This window comes from Squalius cephalus (assembly GCF_949319135.1).
Source record: "Squalius cephalus genome assembly, chromosome: 9".
Classification (NCBI taxonomy): domain Eukaryota; kingdom Metazoa; phylum Chordata; class Actinopteri; order Cypriniformes; family Leuciscidae; genus Squalius; species Squalius cephalus.
The window spans coordinates 44628825-44655744 of NC_137130.1; the positions used below are offsets into that span (position 1 = coordinate 44628825).

Below are 26920 nucleotides of genomic sequence, written 5' to 3' on the forward strand. Positions count from 1 at the left end.
GTTATGGAAGCATTGGTAAAGTTGTCTCCTCTGAAGTTTTTTATTGTATTGTGTGTACTGTCTTGTTGTTATTTGGACCTGTGAGTCTGTAATAAAGTTTATTATTATTATTATTATTATTATTATTCTGAAATCATTATTTTAATATATTAAGGAGGCTGGTGCTACCGCAAATCTTAGTTAAGGTAGGTCAAACTAAAGGCGCATGTATGAACGGAGCAGTAGGCACGTCATCTGAAGACCTTTTGATTTCTGTCTATCACTGATTTAGCAAGTTGTATGGAAATGGCTAAATTAAACTACACTCTCTAGTTCGAGTGAGCAGTAGGCAACCGACTTTAGAGGTATTAGCAAACCCTACATCCTCTGACTAAAATCAGACTTAACAAGTTTGTGTCCGTGAGAAACACGAATTGGTCGACGTGATCTCTGTGCGGCATTGGGTCCTTAATGAATTAATAACTGAAAGTATGGGATACTCAGAATAATCAAAGATCTAAATTAATTCATAATCAATATTTATGATTATTTTCTAATAATAAGTGAACTTCACTGGAGCGCTGAAAAGACATACACGTATTAAACCTTCGCCGGGCCGTTGGATTCCGTCGTTGGGCCAATGGGTGGTCCTTACAATGCTAACTTTATAATTACAGAAATTATGTTTCTACTTCAATTAGTTTTTTGAAATATAAACATTAAAATGTTGGTTTTAAATTAAATTTAAGGATTTATTCAAAAACATTTTATTTTCTGTTGTTAATGTGACGTTACGTGGCATTGTTCTCCAGCTGTTTTATTGATGTCTTCCGAGGTTGAAACACTGATTGATGGATTACATGAGATTGATTTCAGTAAGTTGTTCTGTAACTTTCAACATTCTTTCTGATGTTGACTGATGTATTTTTTTGCTGCTGTAATGGGAAGCGTCGACACAATGTTCTGTTCATCCACTGAAAACAGCGTAGACTAAAAGATCAATTCAAATTGAGAAATATATATTTTTATTTTTACCCTGCCCTGTTGTTTGGGAAGTTCTTCTCAATGCTATTTGAAGTTTCTCCAAGTTGCTTTACTTTCACTGTCCAGTTCATGCCATATCTCTCTGTAATTAACAGAGGAATAATGCAGGTACCTATTGTGTAATTTTGTCAGTGAAGAGTAACTGGATTTCATAGGATTGAAGCTGTCTGGCGATGAGATGTTTGTGCAGAACAGGACAGAAGGCCTTCAGTTACGCCTGGGCTGTGCCTGCCAGCTGGCTCTTTGAACACAGTTGAGTGTTTCTGAAGGTGATGATACACAGGGCAAACAAAAACGTATTAGTGTGGACATGGCCTCCACTGACCAGGAGTCATCTATACTCTTTCAAAATCAAGTTCAGGACAAACGCTTCCTGACTTGTACCTTCTGAACACACTTGTTAGCAGTTAGCACACTCAGTTCCCATCATATGCTCAGATGGCAAACTGACAACTGAAATATACTTTCGGCTTTAAGTACTAGTTGGATGTTGTGAGTCTTCTAACCAGCTAATAAATCGTGTGGATCTGCATGCTATGGTGAGTGAGATTTGATTTCACTAAACCTGTCGTTGCTTCCTACCTCATTCTTATGCTGTAGTTTACGTGTAGCTCTGGTGACGTACACAGGTCTTCTCCAATCAGCTCCCGCTCATCTGCATACACTCGAGAGCCACGCCCACATCTCAACATCCAATCAACAAGCAGTGCATAGAACCAAGCACCGCCCTACTTTTTTTTTCTTTTTCTAATAATCTGATCAAATTTGACGTTCATCACAATATGGAAGAAAAGATCTGATGCTGCTTCCGTTACATCGTGACGTTAGATGGCAGCAGTGGCTGTTGATGCCTTGATGTAGTTTATCATTCAGAGTTGTGTGTAATTGAGCAGTGAAGAAAACATTTATGGATTACATTTCTGGTTGGATGCTCTTTTTTTTTCACACAGTCTGATCAGGAGCATGAGTGTTTGCATGTGTGTGTCTTTATTATTGATCTAATTTTTGGTGTGATGTGTGGTCACTGCAGACGCTAGATGAGTCGTATGAGGGGTTTTGTGGCGTCTGTTACATGCTTCTGAAAGCTTCAGTCGTGTTGTCTTGAACATCTGTTGTTGCATTAGCTGAAATTATTTTTCTTATTCTTTTTGACAGTTTCGTCTGGGTCAGAACAGAAGAATGCTCCGGACGCGTGTGATGAAGATGATGATGATGTTGAGATTGTATATGAACGTAAGCCAACGAGAGAGCAGGCAGAACTGGCCGCCCGACTGATGCTTCCTCCTGCGTTCTTCTGTTACAAAAGCCTCCCAGGATACGTCAGTGACGATGACAATGATGGTAAGATCTAAACTGTATTGAAGCAGTGTTTCCCCTATTAATATTTCCAGCAGCGGTGCTGTTACGTGCTGGAGGTTGTTACCAAGTCGTGCGCGGGGGGGCCCGGGGGCATGCATCCCCGGAAGATTTTTTTTTTAAATAACCCCTTAAACCATGACTTCTGGCAAGTTTTGTGGATAGAAATGGACATTTTGAGACATACAAATTTGACATACCATCAACAGAAGGCATGATTATTGCAGCACGTACCTTGAACTGGTCAGAAACAGGACTAGGACAGGATTATTCATGTTTTTCTTTTGTGTTAATTTTCAGCTATAAGGTAGGAATTGATCGTGGAAAAAAAAATGAAACGGCACAACCCAGAAAAAGATTTACAATTTATTTATTTAAAATTTGATCTTAATGGCAAAGGCCACACCCAATCTGTGAGCACTTAATTTTTCTAGGCTTTTCATAGAAGATCTCTAATCTTCTATGAAAGATTAGAGATCCATTAATGCTGACACGCATGCACGTGGCCAGATGCTGTCCTTGTAGCCTATTCCTTAGGTCTGTCTTCACCTAGAAATAAAGCAAATACAAACACTGCATGAAGAGATTTCAGTGTGCCTGGAGCTGTAAGAATACAGACATCACGTCCATATGTCTTAATGAATGAATAATGGATCTGATTAAAATCACCCTATTCAGTGTGGAAAAGTCACGCTCACAGTTCACACTGGAGATTGGTATGCTGAGGGCGATGGCAGCCAGTTTACTTAATCCAGGGTAGAGCTGTCCCCACTCATCGAATTGTGCCGCAAGCTTCTCCATAATTTTTTGCTGGTCCATGTCCTGGAAGAATATTGCATACAAATTACATAACACACTTAGTAACCTTCACAGCTTGCACTACTTGTTGTCAGAAAGGTGATCACTTTTATGTACATACTTGGAATGCTCCACACAGGATGTGTTGCCTGAAAGAAGCCCATTCTTGCTGCACCTGGTGGTTGTCTATCTGAAATTTCTCAGAGAGCAAGGTCAGGTTTGACACATTTTCAGCTTCATCCCCTCTGGCTGCCTGAGGCCCAAGAACATGAAAGCGCTCAATAGGTCCAGATTAGAAAAGCGCCAGTCCAGGCTGTCAATCAAGGCATCCAGATATGGTTCCATTACCTAAAGATGACAAACAAAAGTAAGCTCATTTGTTTGTCTTAGAGAGGAAATCAGTGATCATGGTGAAAGATTGCTTATATTTGGACTAAATGGCAAATTATGGGCAAAGCAAACTGACTCCTCCCTTAAGTACTTTGACAGCTCAAGTCCTCCCCATTTTTCCCTTCCTCCCATTTCCCTTTTCTCCAAACTCAACAACAACTGTGCAACAACACCACAGCATTTCAAACACTTACCTGGCTCCTGAATCTGGACCAGAGCTGTTCTCTGCTGGACATTTCTTCAAGTCCTCTCCCTCTCCGGTCCCTCTCCTCCTCGTGGACAATGCTGAAGGCAGACAGTCTTGCTGGATCATCCAGGTCTTGATTTAGCTGGGACAGGAATGACCCAGGAGGTTGATTGTCTCCATCATCTTTAATCTTCCTCAGAGCAGCCACTGTCACAGGAACCTAATAAAAAGACAGGGATTAAATGTGGTAAATGCTGCAGAGAGCTTCTGAAATATCCTATTAAAATAAATTCTTACCTGGTATTTCAGTGCCAGAAAATTTACTTTTTCCTTCTGGAACAATTTGGACAGGCAGCTTAGGTGTGGCAGCACATCTGCTTGCAGGTGGACTGCTGCCACAAACCTGTATGTTGCCAGGAAGGAGCACAGCCCCTTGGCTGATGGGCACCTGTTGACCTCTGACTCTTCAGCCAAGGCTGCCAGGACTGCACAGAGGGTGCGCTGGAGGTTTTTAATAGCTGCATCTTGCGACAGCCAGCGTGTGTCCTTCACCTCCTAAACAATATTTAATGAGTAAAAAGATAAAAACATGAGCAGGCCCAGAAGGTGCAAGTCATAAGTTGTGTTACAATTTAATTTAGTATATGCTCTTATCCAAATCAACCTACAATTGGTGATGCAAGTATTGTTTTACTTTCAGCAAAACTTGCCTTGACTTTCAAATCATCGATGCCCAAGGTCTGCCCTGCCATCTTCAGAGCAGCAGTCCTATTGGCGCTGTTGCGGAAATACAGGTGGAGCTTCTGCAGGTGGTCCCTAATGGCTCGTTTCCACTGAGCAGTACGGTACGGTTCGGGTCTGTTAACCATGATCTGGCTAGCGTTTCCACTGCCAACAGTACCCTTACTTGATAGGCGTGGTGTTTCGATCAACGTCATTTTCGCGCGAAGAAGAACATAGTAAACTACAATGAATGACATACAGCAGATCTTGTTCTTGCTCCTCGACATGTTTGTCACAAGAAGACAAGCGCCGACATAGGCTTTTCTCAATATCAAGTACGCAAAGTTTGTACTTGCCATGTGCGACTCCTATATGCAAATGGTACAGCGCGTTCTTAAAAGCGTCGCTCAGCTCGCTCTGCTACTCCGGTTATCTCTGTTACTCTGTACATTTTAAGCAACAATAAAAAGAAATTTGTTATAAAACACCACTCTGCCTCTTTTCGTTTTCATTTATATAAATTAAACATTATAGGGACACAAATGTGGTTCATGCGCAACGCATATTGATTATTCACTGCACGTTATACGTTATTCTATTTATAACAAAACGAAATTTAAAACACAACCCTAACGTTACCTCTTTTCGTTTAAATAAAAAAATAAAAAAAACATATTCCAGGCAATATATGCATTTGTACAAATGCTGCAATAAACATAAGTGATAATCTTGTAATAAAAAAATGACAAGAAACCATATTTCTTTTTGTAAAATTTCAGTTTTATCAATATTAGCCAATATAAAAGTTTAAGTAAAAGGTACAAGAAGCTATACAATAAGAAATAAAGCAAACAATTCAGTCAAATATCCAAATGCAGCGCTCTAGTCTAACATTACAACAGTAAAGTTAAATACAAATAGCCTATAATATGAAACTAAACTTAGCCCTCAGCCAAAACGATTGAATTATATATTAACGAGACCAAAGATCGCCCGTTAGGTCTACACAAGACGAATTATATCTCATGTTTAATCACTACCGTCGGAGTCAGCGGCGACCGTCAGAAGGAAAGGCTCATCAAGCCGGGAAACATGAGCGCCGAGCGCCCGCTGATCGCATGGATCCGGGGAAAAAAATCATCTTTATAAATAAACCACAGATTTGAGCTTTAAACAACTACATTCTCGCCTGAAAAACTCTTAAAATTACATTTCGTGATACAGTAACAGTAGTATTATATTAAACTGTATATTAAAAAATGGCGCTTCTTATGTTGTCATTCCTCTTGTAGCACGCGCAAGTGACGATTCTCTGTCAACCAATCAGCGTCCTGCAGTGAGTCTAGCTCCACCTTTTAGTACCGTTCCACTGTGCTAGGTACCCCAATGGAAGGGTACCTAAAAAGTGGTACGGTACGGTTCGGCATTTTGGTACCATTCACAACTTTTGATAGTGGAAACGCAAATAAATGCGTACCGGTCCGTACCGTACTGTACCGTACCGCTCAGTGGAAACTAGCCATAAATGTTCCCATGTAGGGTACCGATGTTGACGCATCCTTGCATGACAGGGCAAGCCGATGGGCAGCACAGGCAACAGACACCAGCCAGGGGAAGGCATCCCCAAGTTGCTTGGCTACACCATTCACTCTCCCTGTTTGGAGACACCATTAGTTATACACCACAATATCTGTTAACTCACACTGAAACAGCCTTTGAACGTGTGCATACCAGTCATGACAGCAGCTCCATCTGTTCCCAACCCATACAATTTTGTGGTGGGAATTCCTTTTTTAAAAAGGACACCTTTGATGGCTGCCACTATGGTATTTGCTTTGCCATCAGGGACACTAATCATGTCAAGAAATTGACTGAAGACCTGCCCTTCTACATCTGTGTATCTAATGAAGACAGGAAATCTTGATGTAAAAAAAAAGAAAGAAATGTTTCATATTTGCAAAAAAGTTTCATATTTGCAAAAAATAAAAATGTCTTACTCAAACTTGCCTCACGTGTAGATCTAACTGTCGACTGACAGAAATGTCAGTGGTTTCGTCAACTTCCAATCCGATTGCTACAGATTGATCGATATCGTTGAGGATTGGTTCCTCCACCACTCTGTTTATTACGTCTAACATCTCGTCTATAATTCTATGTGATGTATAGTTAGTTGTTTTCCCAATCTGAAAAGTTCAAATCAAATATTAATATATTTAAAATAATGTTTGTTAAATGTTAAATATAGTGCCAAAATGTGTTTTACCTTGAGCTTTTTGAAATAACACCCCAAACACTGCAAAATCCAACAAAGCTGGATAATTGGTGTGATGTGCCTGCTCTCGTTTGATGGTGTAATAGAGGCACTTAAATCCCCCATTACAGCCTCATGCTCAAGCACCACCACGGGTTCAAAGGCAACCAGTACTGAGTTTGTTCCTGTGGGAAGTTTTATGTATCTGCATCATCATTCACAATCAATTTTAAACTATTAAGCAACCACTAAACTATACAACCAAACAAAATGTATAAACCAGTGCATAAATGCATAAATTAATAAAAATTAATGTCAATATATTATTGTTAACTAGCTTTAAAATGCCAACAGGCCATTTACACAGGATCTTACCTTGTATCAGAGAGGAGTGAGATTTTACTCTCTCCTGCTGGTGTTGAGTGTTGAGGTGCTTGTCCAGGTAGTCAACTCGATAAAGCTAGCATCCAATTTCGATAAACGGCCTCTTTCCCACACCTCTTTTGGGTGCCTTCTTGTGCTGCCGACACAAGCGACAGAACATTCCTACAGGCAACAAAAGATTTATTATATTTTCTCTCAAAAGTACAAATATGGTGGATAATTCAGGTTATGTTGAATAATCACCATGGCTGTGTACATGGTACAACCAAGGCTTGAATCTGGAGATATCAACCCAGTTAGGGTCCCATCCAGACCGCCTGTGTCGTCCTGTAGTTGTTGTTGTCCCTGGTCGTTCTCCTTGGTCCTGTCCATCCACCTCTCCTCGCACCTCCTCTCGCTCATGTCCTACCACTACAACTACTCTCTCCTGCTCTCTTGTAGTCTCTCCTTGGTCCTGTCCTCTAACCTTTCCTCGGTCATCTCGCTCATGTCCTACCAATGCAGCCTCTCTCTCCTGCTCTCTTGTAGTCTCTCCCTCGAGGTCTCTTTCCTCCCTCACCTGCACTTCTGATCTTTTTTTCTTTAACACACTTTAGCACTTAGATACATCATCATGTAACCAGTACTTTCATTTATTTTATCCTGTAGACATTTTGAACATTAAAATCCAAATTAAACTTTTCATTATTTTTAAAAGGTGACTAGCTTGCATAGCCTATTTTACTTCACTAACCTCCAGGGATACTATTTTATGTTTTTGAAAGAAGTTATGTTCATCAAGCCTGCATTTATTTAATCAAAAATACAGAAAAAACGGTAGCCTAATATTGTGAAATGTTCTTTTTAACTTTTTATTAAAGTATTCTTTTAAAAAAAAAAGAGCATCACATATTATATTAGAATGAATTCTGAAGGATGATGTGACACTGAAGCCCCACAAAGTGACAAATCCCCCCCCCCCCCCCCCCCGCACGTGCTAACCTCAGCTCCTTGATTTAGTAGACTCATCTGCAAAATGAATGGTATTTACCAGTGAAAATTCATGGTTCTTGGTACCAATTTCGCAGTTCGTACCGCTTTCTCCTTTCCACAAGCGCTTGCTCGCTCTCACGTGGCGTCTGTCGTTGCTATGCAACCATGAACAGAAGCGCGCCTGAAAACGAGCGCGCCGAGTCGCTTATATTATGAGCGCGCTTGCCGTGCGCCCACATTTGAAATAACGAATTTCACACGGAAAAAACGCGCTATGTGAACGGCCCCTTATGGCAGCGTGACATTAGCCCAGGGCTCGCAAAATTTCAAAATCGCTGGTAGCCCTTCGGGCAGGCACTCTTCAGATTTTGGTAGCCCGAAATGAATTTTACTAGCCCAGATAATAAGACAATTTTTAATGTAGAAAATTGGTTAGGAGTCAAAACAAATGAACCAAAACATTTTTCAAAACACAAATATCAACAAATATGCATCTGGTTCTAACTGAACTGAAATTTGTGTGACCAGTATGGAACATGAATCAGTCTGTGTCGGTTGCTCAGCTCCAAATGAGGGTATGATAAAAAAATAAAAAAAGTAATAATACTAATACTATTTAATACTATTAACTAACTAGTTTCATTAACATGCAGATGGCAGGTTTTTTTCATCACTGAGGTCCCGAATATGAGGTAGCTGCTAGGCTAGTCAGGGGGGTTCGGGGGAACCCCCGAGAAAATTGATTTCTCTGATCTAATGTTACATATGTGCATTTTAAGATGTTAATGAAGGCTACAAATTATATTTTAATTCTCAACATGTACACATTCATTATTAATCTTGTGCCTAACATGATGAAAACGGCTTTGTTAATGTCCCCTCACAATGACAGTAAACTAATTAGTCACATTACATAGGCCTATTTTCAATTCAAAATGGCGAAATTCGACAAAAGTATATTCGTTTGCCTGATTATTTTTGTCATTCGTTTCACATTTATGACCTAAAAAAGCTGTCAAATATGAAATGTTTAGTTTAGCTACTTGCATCTTATCTCGCACTTGACCGTAAACTGAATCGTCAGTTGATCGCTCTGCTCAAATTCGCGCTCAGCAGCTTCTTTGAACATAAAGCCCGCCTACTTTGATTTGATTGGTCATCTCAAAATATTCTGACATTGACGAGCAATGACAGACCAATGAGACTCAGATGAACACACACACACACACACACACACACACACACACACACACACACACAGAGCCTCTGTTTCTGAAGTGCGCTCTGTGTGCTCGGCGCCGCTGCGGATTGAAGATCGCTCTGAATCTGATTACAAGACTGAAGCGCGAACATTATTTCAGATAGCCCTTCGGACAGGCCGGTTATGCATTTTGTTAGCCCGACTGGAAAAACACAATAGCCCCGGGACGTCGGACTATCGATCCTCGTCGGACTACTTTCTTCTAGTGGATTCATCGCATTAGCAATGTGGTGATATTACTGATCATGTGAAGATTTTGCTGCGCCGCTGCTTAATACATTGTAGGGGAAACACTGATTGACACATGTCTGAAGCTGCAGATGCTCTGAGAACAGATCAGAACTTCCAGGGTCTGTGCTTCTGTAGAAGCTGTGAATACTGTTAAAGTTTGACTAACTCTGAAACGGCTGTAAAGAATGATTGTAGATCAGTGTGCAGGTGTCTGGGCCTTAATCGTGCTTCACGTGAATTTTCTCTCTCGCACAGATGAAGATTTTGAAACCGCAGTGAGGAATCTGAACGGAAAGCTGTATCCGGACGGAGCTGACGGGTCGTCGGATCACGGTAGGTTTTTTCCAGCTGTGGTGGCAGGCCTATTTCCACAGGGGTAGGGGGTGTCACCTCTGGGTGATTTCCACAGGTGTAGGGGGTGTCACCTCTGGGTGATTTCCACAGGGGTAGGGGGTGTCACCTCTGGGTGATTTTCCACAGGGTTAGGGGGTGTCACCTCTGGGTGACTTCCACAGGGGTAGGGGTAATTTTCCACAGAGGTAGGGGGTGTCACCTCTGGGTGATTTCCACAGGGGTAGGGGGTGTCACCTCTGGGTGATTTTCACAGGGGTAGGGGGTGTCACCTCTGGGTGATTTCCACAGGGGTAGGGGGTGTCACCTCTGGGTGATTTCCACAGGGGTAGGGGGTGTCACCTCTGGGTGATTTTCACAGGGGTAGGGGGTGTCACCTCTGGGTGACTTCCACAGGGGTAGGGGTAATTTTCCACAGAGGTAGGGGGTGTCACCTCTGGGTGATTTCCACAGGGGTAGGGGGTGTCACCTATGGCTGATTTCCACAGGGATAGGGGGTGTCACCTATGGCTGATTTCCACAGGGGTAGGGGGTGTCACCTCTGGGTGATTTCCACAGGGGTCGGGGGTGTCACCTATGGCTGATTTCCACAGGGTTAGGGGGTGTCACCTCTGGGTGATTTCCACAGGGGTAGGGGGTGTCACCTCTGGGTGATTTTCACAGGGGTAGGGGGTGTCACCTCTGGGTGATTTCCACAGGGTTAGGGGGTGTCACCTCTGGGTGATTTCCACAGGGGTAGGGGGTGTCACCTCTGGGTGATTTTCACAGGGGTAGGGGGTGTCACCTCTGGGTGACTTCCACAGGGGTAGGGGTAATTTTCCACAGAGGTAGGGGGTGTCACCTCTGGGTGATTTCCACAGGGGTAGGGGGTGTCACCTATGGCTGATTTCCACAGGGATAGGGGGTGTCACCTATGGCTGATTTCCACAGGGGTAGGGGGTGTCACCTCTGGGTGATTTCCACAGGGGTCGGGGGTGTCACCTATGGCTGATTTCCACAGGGGTAGGGGGTGTCACCTCTGGGTGATTTCCACAGGGGTAGGGGGTGTCACCTCTGGGTGATTTCCACAGGGGTAGGGGGTGTCACCTCTGGGTGACTTCCACAGGGGTAGGGGGTGTCACCTATGGCTGATTTCCACAGGGGTACGGGGTGTCACCTATGGCTGATTTCCACAGGGATAGGGGGTGTCACCTATGGTGTATTTCTCTCTGTATTGTTATAAAATACATTGACGAAAAACAAGTGTGTGTGTGTGTTTGTGTATATATATGTATATAATGTATGTGTATATATTCTGAAATGAGGCCATAAAACCAATACTGATTGTTCACAAGACTTTTGAAAATTGTATCATGTAGCCTAGAATTTTTTTCAAAACTGAAAATCATCCTGCCCACTCTATCACATAAAACACAATGATTTAAAATTTGTGAATATTGATGTATTTCACACCTGAGAAAGACAAAGACCCTCCCATAATGGCCCTATTAGGTGGGAATGTGAGGGAACTTGCACAAATAATGTGGAGAGATTAAAAGAATTGCTTTTTGATTGTTTAGATTTATTTACAACACAACATAGTCCTAAAATACAAAGGACAAAAAGGCCCATTATTGAACAGGCTGATCTAAACAGAGACATGAACAGTCACACACTTTTGTGCCCTTCCTTCCTGATCACCATACCTGTCATTTCTAAGGTGTTTGCTTCATTTACCATGTCCATGACTCAGTGGGGCATCTGGTCCCTGTATAAAAAAACTACTACTGTAAACGGGCTGACCGATCTGGGGAAGAAAATCTTATTGTGATTTTTGTAGTTAAAATTGCAATTTAAAATTCACAAAACTAAAAAAAAAATGAGCGAGACGGTAAACGCACATCATGTTTATTTTCTTTATTTTGCGGAAATCACAACATTTTGTTTTTATTGTGTACACAAGTAAAAGTAGACATTTAACAGTTTTAACAGTTTTGAATTATATACATGTGACAAATTAGTTATTATATTAAAATTATATTATATAAATTATATTAAAATTAGTCTATTTTTGAGTTATTTGAGTCTTTCGCACTGATAAGAAAAAAAGCGAGGCTATTGTGCCAAGCGCTACGGTCGACTCCAGGGTGTTAACACACAACTACTTTCTAATCCCAGAGTGTGTTTGTAGAATGTGTACCATAAGTAGCTATTGTCATGGATTATCAGCGCTGAGAGCGAGAGTGTGTGTCTGCAGACTCTGATGGAGAGTGTGTGTCTGCAGACTCTGAGGTCACGCTAGTGTTGGAGAAGCAGCCGACTGCAGAGGAGGAGCAGAGAGCCAGATGCCTGAAGCTGCCGCCCACCTTCCTCTGCGGCGTCAGCAGCGACTCCGACTCCGAGCGACCCGACGACTTCAGCGCAGAGCTACACACACTGCAGCACGCTCAGGTCAGAGGACTTTCTGAACACTGACATGAGACGTGATTAGCAGCACCGGTTTGACTCATGTGTCTTGTTCTGGACACACAGGTGAAGCCGAAACCTTCCCATGATGCAGCAGTGGAAGAGCCTCCTGCGGACGGCAGCACTGACCCCATTGACCTCTCCACGAAGAGGAGCAGCGAGAGCGAGTCCAGCTCCACTGCAGGTACACGTGTCCTCTGATGCTCAGGTCTACACTTCTACAGCAGCGCTGCCCTGCACACACTCCAGTGTAACGGCTAGAGACTGTAAGAGCAGAGCAGCAGAGGGCCGTTTATCTGTCGTGTTAAATAGGCTTGTTGCGATAGTCGGTGTTACCGGTGATACACGGTGTTTAACCCACCTACCGGTCATAGCACTTGACCACCGGCACCGTCCCCATCGTGTTGAAGTTTTAGCCTATAGTAATAAAGCACTTAATTCAGTTAGTGACTACGTGCCTTCGTAATTTAGCGTAAGCGGAACGTTCACATATCGCGCCTAAAAACGCATAGAAAACGCTAGGCGCGCCGCGTTCTCCTTTTTCCAAAGCGCTCGGGTGGTTGCGCTCCGGAGGCATCTGTCGTTGCTAAGCTTGGTTCTTGTCACGCGACCTGCGGTGAGCTTGCGGCATTCTGAAAAGTTGAGATGTTTTTATCTCGATGCGGCGCGGACGCGCTTGGAAAAAACGAGCTTCCATTATGAGCGCGCATACCGAGCGCCTACATTTGAAATAACGAACTTGCGCGCGCAAAAGACGCGATATGTGATCAGGCCTTTAAGCAGCAGGTGTCCGATTTCATTTATCATTTGAGGAGAGTGAGGCGAGCTAACTGGCAAAGGATGGCGGAAGATCTGGTTTCAAAGAGAAATGCAAACGTGACTTTAATTTTTATATTAGTTTTTTTTTTTTTTGCACTTAAGTGTCCAGTGATTATTCGGGTAGGCTACCTTATTTAACGAAGTTTTTGATGTTTGTTCGTTTCATATTCGATGGTTGTGCGGTGTTTTTTTTGTTTGTTTGTTTTTTGCTGAAAAAGGCAGGCACTTTATTTAACGAATAGTGATTTTTTAAATATAATTTCTTGTTTGATACTTGCACGATGTGTGCAGTGGTTTGTTTTAATAAATGCACTTTAAAGGTGTTTCATAAGTGCTTTTGTTTAGTTTTTACATGGTGTGTTAAGTTATTATTCATTTTGCAGTAAAGATGTGTGTAATACAAGCGAGTGTCTTATTGTTTTGTGTATTTTTATTAAGAATAAAATAAATTAACCCATGATTAATTCAAACAAATGCTACTGAATTGCCGCTAATTAAAGTGAAAGTAAAATTGAGACGTGTGCACGTCCGCATTTTCGGCCACCCGAAATCCCTGACACGCAACCCCGGTGACACCGGGATTACCGGTTTTTTTACACGTCGATTAACCGGTGGAAAAAATCCGTCACCGCAACATCCCTAGTGTTAAAGGATTCTGACGTGAAAAACCATTTCCAGAACACTGATAACTGCCTGTGATTGGCTGACCCGGTTCATAACTGAAAGGAGACACGCCTGTGATTGGCTGACACCTTTGATAACTGAGACGAGACACGCCTGTGATTGGCTGACACCTTTGATAACTGAGAGGAGACACGTCTGTGATTGGCTGACACCTTTGCATATGAAATAAGTACTACATGTGGAGCTCTTCTGGAAACTAAACTTCTACTCTTACAGCTGCAGAGATTATCTATTGTGAAAGGTGTTGATTACAGCATTAGATTTAGATCATCTCGTGTTGTATAAAAGATAGCCAATCACAGTCATGTCTGCGAACTCTCACAAATGCTTTCATCATAACAGTGCAAACACCATGTAAATAAGAGGTTCATCTTGCAGCATAGACAGTCATTGATTATAACGAGAGAGGAGAACTCACTGAATGAAAACACACTGACACGACGATAAGACAGTTATTACTTTGGTTCAGGTAAATGCAAGTTAAGTGTTTCTAACCAAAAATAAGGAACATTTTTATTATTAGAATTGAATGCTGCAGTTTCTTTCCCCAGTATAGAAATGATAAAACATCACTGAAACCATGATGTCAGTTGAACCAGTTTCTTCTCTATAATACACCATCATCTGTAAGCCCTAATCAGACAGGATATGCTTTATTTGGGGAGGTGGGCTAATATAATGACCACCGCTTCTCTAACATGTGGGAGTCCAGCCCGGGGTCAGAGAGTCAAGCTCAGGGACGGTCATTCAAACTCTGAATGATTCTGTTCGCTCTCGTCTGACGTCTTTGCTCTTCTCCAGCAGATCTTCCTTTTACATCTGCATCTGAGAGTGCGTTTACATTTGCAGACTTGGCAAAGACTTCAGGAGAATTTGCCTTTGGCAAAAAAGGTGAGTTCTGTTTACATCTTAACCAGTGTTAAACCAGTGTGTCTGACTGATTCATTAGATTTTATTTTACATAATAAAGAGTGCAGTCAAATTCACAATTCTTTCTGTTGAGTTGTCTAACAGGGCTGAGCGATAAATGATGAAATTATGATGGGTGGGGGGGGGTGTATTGAGAATGAGATCTAGCCAGAAGGTGTAGTCCCAGCCAGAGCACAGGAGAGAGAGGGACACGCGTACTGTCTGAGGGGTGAACTGCTGCTCTCATCAACACACAGGAGCCAGTGTTCCCACCTAATACTGGACATCTCAGTGCGGGACGCACTGATGCCGATGCTTACGTTTAGCGCTGTAGCTATCGGTTATTTTAGCCATCGAGTAATCGGATAACAAAATTGTGGTAATAAAAATAGTTCCAAGTGAACAACAGCCTTTAAAATGAGGTTACTAAGACATTATTAAAATCAAAGGTTGTATTTAACATTAATGTTCTGTGAACTAACATGAACAAACAATGAAACTAACAAAGATTAATAAATACAGTTACATGTGTATTGTTCATTGTTAGTTCATGTTGGTTAATACAGTAACTAATGTTAACTAAAGAACCTTATTGTAAAGTGTTACCTAAATATATAACAAGCAATAATTATTTTTTCAAATAAAGTATCAAAGTAATCATATGGGTTTTATTAAACAATGCTGTTAAAATACACCATGTCAAATAAATGATATAAACTATAAACATAACTTATGTACATGTCAAAGCAAATGTCAGCAGAGAGCTTCAACGGCCTGGTTACACTAAGCATGATCAAACCCTTGTTTAATATTGGCCAAACAAAATTTAATTAATGTCAACTTAATCTTTAATAAAACATGCAATCTCAGTGCAAGGGTTTTTTTCAACTTAAATTTTGAAATCACAATGAACAACAATTCGGTATTCGGAACAATACTTCAGAAAGATATTTATGTATTCTCCTGTGTTGGAGTAGATTTACAAATGAGTTGCGTTACGAATCTTGTGAAACGGCGCACACTGCGTGCAGATGAACGATGTAAGCCACACAAACTCACAGCACGCAGAGATGGAGTTTGAGACATTCGAGGCGCTGACACGCATATAAATGGTAACAGTGCAACTATGAAACACGTGTCCGAGGTTTTGCGTTCCCAAATGCACATTATTGGAAACCTAAACCAACAGCACATGCAGAGACTGAGTGTGTGTGAGCAGCGTTTACTGTGAACAGAGCTGAGGAACTTTTAACACTCTGCACGCATGTAAATAAAGCGTCTTGTTTCTCTGTAGGGTAAAAAAAAGCGCATATATTTTTTTAACTGAATCACAGCCTTTGTGATTTCATGATAGCACTATGCTATATTATGATTGCAAATGATTTTAAAGAGATCGCGTAGCCTTAGAAAACGGTGTAAAAATGCAGTTCATGGATTCTTTTCTGGAAAGCGCCACTCCGGTATTTTGCCGGTTACTCGACACGGTTAAATTGCAATCGAGGATTTTGTTAAATCGTGTACTCGACTTTAATCGAGGAATCGTTACAGCCCTACTTAATTGTTTTGTTTTGCTTACTGATAACCTGTATTTTACCAATTTTGATACTACAGCAAAAACTACTAGCCTACTTAATGTAAATTTAAAACATTTTAAAAGACAAGTAATCAGTCAGTAATAAAATGAGGACAAATAATAGAATTACAAGCAAGTACAAATAAAAACAATAGAACAAAGATACAAATGAAAGTGTTTTTCAGGTTCAGTTTCAGTCGACTCGCTCCATCTCACTATGGGAAACTCCTCTTGTGTGGTCATCCATGAAGAGCTAAACAGTCAGGCCTATCCGGCCAGCGCTCCCGGGTTAATATGAAATTATGAATCTGAAGGGTCTGGAGAGATTCTGTATGGAGGAATGGTCTCTGATATCTTGTCAGGTGTTCTGCAAACTCATCAGGCATTATAGAAGAAAACTCAGAGCTGTTATCTTGGCAAACGGAGGTTGCAGAGAGTATTTAATCACAGGGAGGCAATTATTATGGCCAACATGTTTTGGAGAAAAGCATTTATTTTATAATGTGATTTACCCCCCACTTTCAATTATTTACTTCAGTGAAAGGTTAGATTTTTGCAATTTTTTTGAATGAAATATCAAAAGGATAAACAATGCAGATTTATTTTTTCATTTTTGATCATATTTTCCAGGGGTGCCATTTAATTCTGACCACCACTGTACTTGTAACAATGTATAATTTACTGTTATTACTGGAGTAAATGCAGTGTTACCCATCCTACATCACTTCACTCGCGGCATCCAAGCTACGAGCCCTTTTCAGTACGCTTCGTGTTTGGCAAGATAAAACTGTCCGAAAGACAAGTTGCCACTTCTCGTAGGGCGTCAGGCCAAATAAAACATTAAGCATAGTGAAATGCTTTACCCAGTGTTGTGCCTGAACGCTTTCATTGAACGATAGTTCATGAACTCATTCATATTTTGGGTGAACGTGAACTGAACCAGCCTTAATATGTAGCGGGAAAAAAACCCAATCTGGCAACACCAGCCACCAGTGTCTACTGACTCTTGTTCGATCTCGTTCATCAAAATGAACAAATCTTTTTTCGAGTCATTTCGTTCATTTAAGGGGCTTTAAATGTTATACTAACTGACAAATTCCCTGGACACATCCACCTACGCAATATTGATCATATTCTGAATTAAGAAATCATTATAATGCAGTCAAAAATCGTTTACAGGGAACATAAATAATTTCTTTACCTTCCGAGTCTTTCGTTTATTTGTCACGTGACAGACGCAATGAATCATGAACAACTCATCACTTACGTTACAAATCAAAACAAAAAGCAGCAAGGAGGCGTCGTATGATGATCATTTATACGAGTTTTATGACAAGGTCGGTGAGGATGGGAAAATCTGACGCTAGCTTCAGTGTTAAAACTGATAAAATAATTGTCTGTGGTTCTATATGGGCTGTGGAAATCATTTTGAAAAATAATCTCGCAGCAACATGGAAAAAGAACTATGAACTAGTTCATTTTTGGAACTGTGAACTTAGTTCAAAATTTTGAGTATGAACTATGAACTGAACTAGTTCATTTTAAAATTTGTGAACTGAACTTTGAACTAGTTCATGTAGAAAGTGAACTTTCCCAACACTGGCTTTACCAAGAAAATAAGTTTTCTCAACTTAACAGTTGAACATGGCTTCTTCTATGAAGTATAAGTCCAGAGCACCTTCTGGCACGTGCCCTGGGAGATCTGGTCTCTTTCGACATGATGGATGTGGATTCACTATTGCCCAGAGCATGCACAGGCACCATTACAGGCACCGATCTCTTGTAAGAAGTGCAGCAAACTCTCTCTGGGAGCGCAGCGCAGGAGAGCGGTGTTTGTACAGGAAGTGTGCATCGATGCCTTACAGGGGTCAGACGGCACAGGATCCACGCAGGAAACGAACTCTTGGCCGACAATGGGACATCGGGAGATCTGTCAGACAAGTGTGAGGAGGATGATAAGAAAGGTCCGTTTGTTCCCCAAACGGAGTCCCCTGGTTACCCTGCATGGGTAGATGAACGGCAGCAGGGTGTGCGAGACTGTCTGAGGCTTGCCGTCCAACCAATTAGGCATTGTGCCGTCCAGTGGATAACCATTGTGGTTAGGCATTGTGCCGTCCAGCGGATAACCAGTAAGGCATTGTGCTGTCCAGCAGATAAACCATTAGGCATTGTGCCGTCCAGTGGATAACCAATTAGGCATTGTGCCGTCCAGCAGATAACCATTGTGGTTAGGCATTGTGCCATCCAGCGGATAACCAGTAAGGCATTGTGCCGTCCAGCGGATAACCGGTTAGGCATTGTGCCATCCAGCGGATAACCAGTAAGGCATTGTGCCGTCCAGCAGATAACCATTGTGGTTAGGCATTGTGCCATCCAGCGGATAACCAGTAAGGCATTGTGCCGTCCAGCGGATAACCGGTTAGGCATTGTGCCGTCCAGCGGATAACCAATTATGATGTGATGAAACATTGGGAAAGACTGTGGTCATCTAGAGTCCTGGTGTATGATATTTCCTGTATAGATACGAGCTCCACTCATAGCAGTGGTGTCTTTGGGGCTGCTGTTCATGCGAGATTTTCAGAGATGGTTTGCTTCTCTGAAATCAAGTCCCGGCAGAGATCTTCACTGGAAGGTGCATGTCTCAGCCCAATGTCTCAGGGCTCTGCTCATTTGGCGAGACGGGGAGTTCTTGTTGGAAGGGGTGATAATGGGAGTGGTTTCAGATCGCAGGGTAGTCGCCACAGACCGGGTTGGGGAGTGATAACGGAGGGACACCCTGTGAATGGAGCGTGGGCCGAACCAGTCAAAGTAGCTTCTTGCGGTATCTTTTGCCCTAAAACACTTCGGTCCGCAGGCAAGAGCATGAAACAGAAGTGCTCTCTCTCTCTCTCTCTGTACACACTGCTGCTGTCAGTGTAATGTTTTTAGTGTTTTCACACGCTCATGTTTATTTCTGTAGATGATAATTTTTCGTGGTCAAACGCCGGTGCCACAGTCTTCGGTAGTGCACCAGCACGAAATGAAGGAGGGGAAGCACACAATGAAGGAGAAGAGGAGGGCAGTGATGACGAATCTCCCCGTAATGAGGAGATCCACTTTGAGCCGATCGTGTCCTTGCCAGAGGTGAGTGTGTGTGAGGTGGATCCAGGGCCGCACGATTAACCGGAATTAACCCTGAAATCACAGAGTTGTATATGCGCAGTGTGTTTGATGAAGCGCAGCACTGACAATTTTTGTCAGAGCCTGTGTTTGAGCTTGTAACAACGGTAATGGTTACACTTCGAGGTTATGCTTCTCCTCGCCATCAGGGGGCACTAGCCTCCCTCTTAAGTGGGTATTTATACAGGTAGCTGACGTGTTGACATGACTCCTGCAGGTGGAGGTGAAGTCTGGCGAGGAGGACGAGGAGATCCTGTTCAAAGAAAGAACCAAACTCTACCGCTGGGACCGCGAGCTCAACCAGTGGAAGGAGCGCGGCGTGGGAGACATCAAGATCCTCTTCCACCCCGTCAAGAAGTGTTACCGTGTGCTGATGAGACGCGAGCAGGTGCTGAAGGTCTGTGCTAACCACACCATCAGCCAGAGCATCGAGCTCAAGCCCATGAACACCTCGGCCAACGCGCTGGTGTGGACCGCCACCGACTACTCAGGTACAGCCCTCGCACCGCATCCGCTGGACACTAGCGCTGGCAAAATGGAGGAAAAGCTCAATTTCAATTTCTTTCTTAAATATTTTATTTATTTAATTTTTTTTATTGAAATTATATTCAAAATCTTTAGGCAATACTTAATGTTACAGGGGAAAAGTACTGTATTGTCTCCTATGCCCACAAGAGGGCGCAAGCGAGCGCAATAAGCAATTATAAACCAAATCAAGCATTGCAACTTGGAAATGACATTACTGTAAAAAAAAAAAAACTTTTTAAAGTGCATTAACTTTTGAAACAATTGTTCTTAAAATATAATTTCCTTAATGTGCATGCAAGGAAAATTAGTTTACAATAGTGCATAAAACTGTTCGTGCATCAGTAACCAGAGAAAACACACTTCAACACACACGCTGTGTGTGAACTACATGAACACACAATAGCAAACTGTCATTCAGAAACACTTCTACTCTACATCTACATCTAGATCATCAAAAACACCAGACGCTCCACTTGATCTGAGCGAGTGCTTCCAGCTGATGAACACACACACTCCGCTCTGACCGATGTGTAAGTGTGCCGTTGCACGATTTTTGCCTCCAACTGAGTGGGTTTTCGTCAGCAGGAAGCCTTTTCCCGCCATGTTTCAGATTAACAACGCAGCCTCACCGTGCTGTGTACTGGATAAGCTAACAAACACAAACCGCATCAGTTACGCCGTCATCATGTCTCGCGGGCCTCTTGACACACCAAAATTTGAATGCACGTTTTTCGCAGGATTTTTTTTAATTCGATGAATATTCAAAAATGTATTTTTATTTGACAGCCCCAGTGTAACCTGTGCTGGGCAGTGTTGTTCACATGTGTGTGTTCCCACAAACAGAGGGAGACGGGAAGGTGGAGCAGCTCGCGGCCAAGTTCAAGACTCCAGAGCTGGCCGAGTCCTTCAGACGAGCGTTCGTCGACTGCCAGAGCCTCATGTCTCGGGCCGACTGCGCTCAGGTGTCCGTGGCCGAGGCGCATTCGCGAGACTCCAACCCTGTGGTGTTCTTCAACATGGCTGTCGATGGCGAGCCGGCTGGGAGAATCGTCATGGAGCTGTTCGCTCACATCGTTCCCAAAACGGCGGAGAACTTCCGGGCTCTCTGCACGGGCGAGAAGGGCTTCGGTTTCCAGAGCTCCGTCTTCCACAGGATCATCCCTGACTTCATGTGTCAGGTGAGGCCGCACCATCTGAAAACACAGCATGACTCCTTAAAAAATCATAACATTTAAGGCCTTAAATATGTTCTCACTAAATGTAAAAGAAAAGTCTTAGTTATCGCTTTAAGAGGTCTTAAATTTGTGGACGAAAAAACGGTAATCATGATGCTGTGTTTACCGGGGTAACCGCTGTATTTCTGCTGTTTCATAAGCGCCATCTACTGTCAGAGAGCGAGTCTGCATTATCATTCATTGCGTTATTTGAACTGTGACGGTTGAAATTGTGGGTTTTACTGTTATTTTATTGTTTAGGATGTTTCATAAACATTTTTTTTTTCTCTTAAATTCTTAAAGCATTCAGATTTGATTTGAAATGGGACCTATTATGTCCCTTTTTACAGGATGTAATATAAGACTCAGGTGTCCCCAGTATGTCTGTGAAGTTTCAGCTCTAAATACCCCACAGATCATTTGGGGGAAAACGCATGAAATAATAAATGCAAATGTGCTGCTGCTCCCTGCCCCCTTTCCAGGAGAGGGCGGAGCCTGTACAGTTCGTGCTTCGGTTACTCAATAACAAAACTGGAGAATCTCAGTAGCCAAAATGTCAGAAACTTGTCAGTAGCGCCGTTCATTGTTACATGTTCGAACTGGGGTCACTGATGGAGAGAGTTTATGTACTGTAGTTGTTGTGGAGTAACACACATCAGTGTTCAAACACCAGTAAAGGTGAATTATCTTCTGTGTTCTCTCAGGGAGGCGACATCACCAGCGGGGACGGGACGGGAGGACGGTCCATCTACGGAGGGAAGTTTGAGGACGAGAACTTCGACGTGAGGCACACGGGTCCGGGACTGCTGTCCATGGCTAACCGCGGCAGAGACACCAACAGCTCGCAGTTCTTCATCACACTCAAGAAAGCAGAACACCTGGACTTCAAGCACGTGGCTTTCGGCTTCGTCAAAGAAGGCATGGATGTGGTGAAGAGAATAGCAGAGCTGGGCACGAAGGACGGCAAACCCACTAAAACCATCACCGTCTCAGACTGTGGACAGCTGTGAACTCTTCTACGTTTAGCAAACTTCTGTTCATGTGGGGAATTATGTTCCCTGATGAAGACTAAAATTTCATCTTTTAATATTATTTTATTATTGAATATTATGTATCTGTACTATTATTCTTTATTAATATTCATAATCAGTTGTATTATCATATGGAGTTTTATGTGCATGAGTTTGAGTGTATGAGAGACTATAGATAGCATGGATCCATGTGAAGATCATATGTCAGAGACAGAGGGGTGTGTACTGTAACATGTTTCCACTGATGCAGATGTAAACAACAAAGATAGTTCTTAATATGGAAGTGAATTGTACCATGTGTTCGCATGACATATATGTTCCATTTTTAAAGTTCAAGCAACATAGTTTGTTACCATAAAAGGAATCCGTTCAGTGATGTATATAATCTCAACCTTACTGTACAACTCCAGAGAAAACTAAGAGATGTGAGGGAAGAGAAACACGGAAACGCATAGACCTGGCATGAATATAACATCTTCTCAGAGTTTCTCTCCTGACATATAAGAATTAAGAATTTATTCTTAATGGTATCCGGTCCTGTGAATCAAATAATAAGGGGAAAGGCTAAATTCCAAGTCTACACCTGAACATTTGTGTAAATGTGTGAGAGATCTTGTACATGCAGTGGTTTTATTTGTGTCCTGTTTGTATTCGACTGCATTAGTTGACAATAAAATGTATGCTTTGCAAAGAAGTTACTTTTATTATGAACACTTGTTTACCCCAGAGTTACCTCGATGTGGATTGAGTTTACCCCAGAGTTACCTTGATGTGGATTGAGTTTACCCCAGAGTTACCCCGATGTGGATTGAGTTTACCCCAGAGTTACCTTGATGTGGATTGAGTTTACCCCAGAGTTACCCCGATGTGGATTGAGTTTACCCCAGAGTTACCCCGATGTGGATTGAGTTTACCCCAGAGTTACCCCGATGTGGATTGAGTTTACCCCAGAGTTACCCCGATGTGGATTGAGTTTACCCCAGAGTTACCCCGATGTGGATTGAGTTTACCCCAGAGTTACCCCGATGTGGATTGAGTTTACCCCAGAGTTACCCCGATGTGGATTGAGTTTACCCCAGAGTTACCCCGATGTGGATTGAGTTTACCCCAGAGTTACCCCGATGTGGATTGAGTTTACCCCAGAGTTACCTCGATGTGGATTGAGTTTACCCCAGAGTTACCTTGATGTGGATTGAGTTTACTCCAGAGTTACCTTGATGTGGATTGAGTTTACCCCAGAGTTACCTCGATGTGGATTGAGTTTACCCCAGAGTTACCTTGATGTGGATTGAGTTTACCCCAGAGTTACCCCGATGTGGATTGAGTTTACCCCAGAGTTACCCCGATGTGGATTGAGTTTACCCCAGAGTTACCCCGATGTGGATTGAGTTTACCCCAGAGTTACCCCGATGTGGATTGAGTTTACCCCAGAGTTACCCCGATGTGGATTGAGTTTACCCCAGAGTTACCCCGATGTGGATTGAGTTTACCCCAGAGTTACCCCGATGTGGATTGAGTTTACCCCAGAGTTACCCCGATGTGGATTGAGTTTACCCCAGAGTTACCCCGATGTGGATTGAGTTTACCCCAGAGTTACCCCGATGTGGATTGAGTTTACCCCAGAGTTACCCCGATGTGGATTGAGTTTACCCCAGAGTTACCTCGATGTGGATTGAGTTTACCCCAGAGTTACCTTGATGTGGATTGAGTTTACTCCAGAGTTACCTTGATGTGGATTGAGTTTACCCCAGAGTTACCTCGATGTGGATTGAGTTTACCCCAGAGTTACCTCGATGTGGATTGAGTTTACCCCAGAGTTACCTTGATGTGGATTGAGTTTACCCCAGAGTTACCTCGATGTGGATTGAGTTTACCCCAGAGTTACCCCGATGTGGATTGAGTTTACCCCAGAGTTACCTCGATGTGGATTGAGTTTACCCCAGAGTTACCTCGATGTGGATTGAGTTTACAGGGACTTTCTCAAGGTTGGCTTTGAACATAAATCTGCCAGCTTGCGTTTCACTAGTTATACAGTGTCATTATTGATGATAAAACATTGAATACAACTACAGGAGAAATAGAGCAGCTTGGCTTCACTTTATCCAGAAGAATTTCACTGTTTCAAGAAAACTGGTAACCAGTATTTAATATACCGCTGTATAACCAGCAGAGATCAGGAGTCATTATTTGTTCAGTAAATCCACTCTCTTTGTTTCTCTGTACTTCATAGGTAAGACCTACATGAAACTGACCAAAAATGTATTGATTAAATATCAAAGCATACTGAATTTCAAAGTACAGTATATTATTTTTTGTTCACAATTGTGAATTTAAATAAGCGAGGACATCATGAATCCATCTTCCATAAGATAAGCCTATTAAAAGTGTTTATATTTTAAACCTGTCTGGATGGATTGTTTTTTCTTGGGGTCAGAAAGCCTCAAAACTAAAATCAAACTGCTCTGACATCATCACATGTTGTTTGGGAGTGTTTAATGAAGGAAAAAATCCAAAAACAAACTCCAGCACATTCAGTTGTCAGACACGACGGGGAACATAAGAAGTAGCCCATGCCCACGGTTCAATACACTGCTGGACCTTTAATGTTGTGGGCTTATTTTTCTGATGGAGGTCCTGGACTTCTTGTTCTGATACATGGCATTATGGATTCTAGCAAACACCAAAAGATGAAAATTCTAAAACTGACGGCCTCTGAGTTTGAGTGGGCTGAACTGAAGAGGAGCTGGCAATCTGAAGGATCTGGAGAGATTCTGTATGAAGGAATGAAGGAACTGGAGAGATTCTGTGTGGAGGAAAGGTCTCTGATCTCCAAACTCATCAGCCATTATATAAGACTCAGAGCTGTTATCTTGGCAAAAGGAGGTTGAAAAAAGTGTTGAATAAAACATTAATTGCATGAGATTTTCCCTCCACTTTTAATTGTTTTCCTGCAATGAAAGGATATATCTTTGGAACTTTTGGAATGAATGATCAAAAGGGTAAACTGTAGATGTATCTTCTCTTCTACACTCGACCAGGTCTGTATATTTAGCACTTGTGTTATCAGTGCGATTGTAGACAAAATGAAGTTCTTACAGTAAAACTTTTTATTGTGTTTTTGCTGCTGAACAATATAAACATCCACACAGAAAATACAATTCTATAGACCTCAGGTGAGGAATTAAACAGAACATAAGACTGCATATCTTCATCTTCATGAACACACCACTGAAGTGACTGAACTACAATAATAAATCTCAATCGTAGCTCATAACGTACAGATTCTGTAAAATCGAGATGAAATCCAGCGCACATGAACATGTAGACAGTGAATGTATTCAGACGCGTGTGCTTGAGTCGGTTCAGTTGTTCATCTTCATCAAGCGCAGATAAACTCTCCTGCAAACACAGTTCAACAACTCAATCAGTCATTCAGTCCAACATAACCACGAGGAAGACACAATAATAAAAGAAGCTAAAAGGTTCAGTGTGAGTATGATTCTTTAGTGTGGCACTTAAAGGAATCCTTCGCCCAAAAATGAAGCTTCTCATGCCTAATCTAATCACCCTCAAGCCGTCCCAGGAGTACATGACTTTATTTTTGACAGACAGTCCATCTCTGTAAACATGCCAGTAATCTATAAGAGCCCAGTGGATGAATCAATGACTTCTGAAGCCAAACGATATGTGTGTGTGTGTGTGTGTGTGATAGAAAAAAAATACTAATATTGTAACTTAAAATATGAACCATTGCTTCCGGCCAGCTGTTATGCATGTGTGTGTTGACATAGAGCTAAATAAACTTATCACTTCATCAACAACATGTTTATTAGATCCTATACCAACTAAACTACTGAAAGAAGTGTTACCTGTAGTGGAAGAGCCTCTCCTCAATATTATTAACTCATCTTTATCTTTAGGTCATATTCCAAGAACATTTAAAACCACTCATTAAGAAACCACAATTAGACCCAAATAACCTAGCAAATTATAGACCCATTTCAAATCTTCCATTTATGTCTAAAATATTAGAAAAAGTTGTGTCCGCTCAACTGGGCTCTTTCTTGAAAGAAAATGACATCTATGAAAAGTTTCAGTCTGGATTCAGGCCGCACCATAGCACTGAAACTGCGCTCGTTAAAATCACAAATGATTTACTCTTAGCTTCTGACCAAGGCTGTATCTCAATACTAGTTTTACTTGATCTTAGTGCTGCGTTCAATACTATAGATCACACAATACTCTTAGATCGACTACAAAATTATACTGGTATTCAAGGACAAGCATTAAGCTGGTTTAGATCATACTTATCTGACCGCTACCATTTTGTCTATTTAAATGGAGAAAAATTGATCAAAAAATGTATGTCTCTAGTTCATAAACGCCAGAGGAGAACTGGCCCCCGACTGAGCCTGGGTTCTCCCAAGGTTTTTTTTTCTCCATTAGGTCACTTGATGGAGTTTTTCGGTTCCTTGCCACTGTTGCCTTTGGCTTGCTCAGTTGGGGATATTTTGGGGATATTTAATTTAATTTGATCAATCAATAAATTCCACTAGAAACAAACCTTGTTGTATTATTTTAATTTAATACTGTGAAGCTGCTTTGATACAATCTGTATTGTGAAAAGCGCT

At 42.0% G+C, this 26920-nt stretch overlaps 1 protein-coding gene and 1 long non-coding RNA gene across 4 annotated transcripts in view; one reads left to right on the top strand and one right to left on the bottom strand.

Moving 5' to 3' along the window:
• The window catches only part of LOC307164933 (E3 SUMO-protein ligase RanBP2-like), a 74766-nt gene extending 51888 nt beyond the window's left edge, over positions 1 to 22878 (top strand). For 2 of the 3 annotated variants that reach the window (XM_079882151.1, XM_079882153.1), the window contains 9 exons: positions 2179 to 2364; positions 9832 to 9909; positions 12191 to 12357; positions 12439 to 12556; positions 14680 to 14766; positions 19317 to 19480; positions 19734 to 20007; positions 20888 to 21222; positions 21963 to 22878. In XM_079882151.1, the coding sequence (XP_079738277.1) occupies positions 2179 to 2364; positions 9832 to 9909; positions 12191 to 12357; positions 12439 to 12556; positions 14680 to 14766; positions 19317 to 19480; positions 19734 to 20007; positions 20888 to 21222; positions 21963 to 22268 (1715 nt within the window). In that variant the 3' untranslated portion in view covers positions 22269 to 22878. Of the gene's footprint in view, positions 1 to 2178; positions 2365 to 9831; positions 9910 to 12190; positions 12358 to 12438; positions 12557 to 14676; positions 14767 to 19316; positions 19481 to 19733; positions 20008 to 20887; positions 21223 to 21962 lie in introns of all 3 variants that reach the window. The other variant, XM_079882152.1, reaches the window with a different exon arrangement.
• Positions 22269 to 22969, bottom strand: LOC307164999. Its single transcript, XR_013822380.1, has 2 exons — positions 22873 to 22969; positions 22269 to 22316 (listed from the first exon to the last, which is right to left on the bottom strand). It is a non-coding gene; the product is annotated as an uncharacterized lncRNA (long non-coding RNA).
• Between the last annotated feature and the right edge of the window lie 3951 nt (positions 22970 to 26920).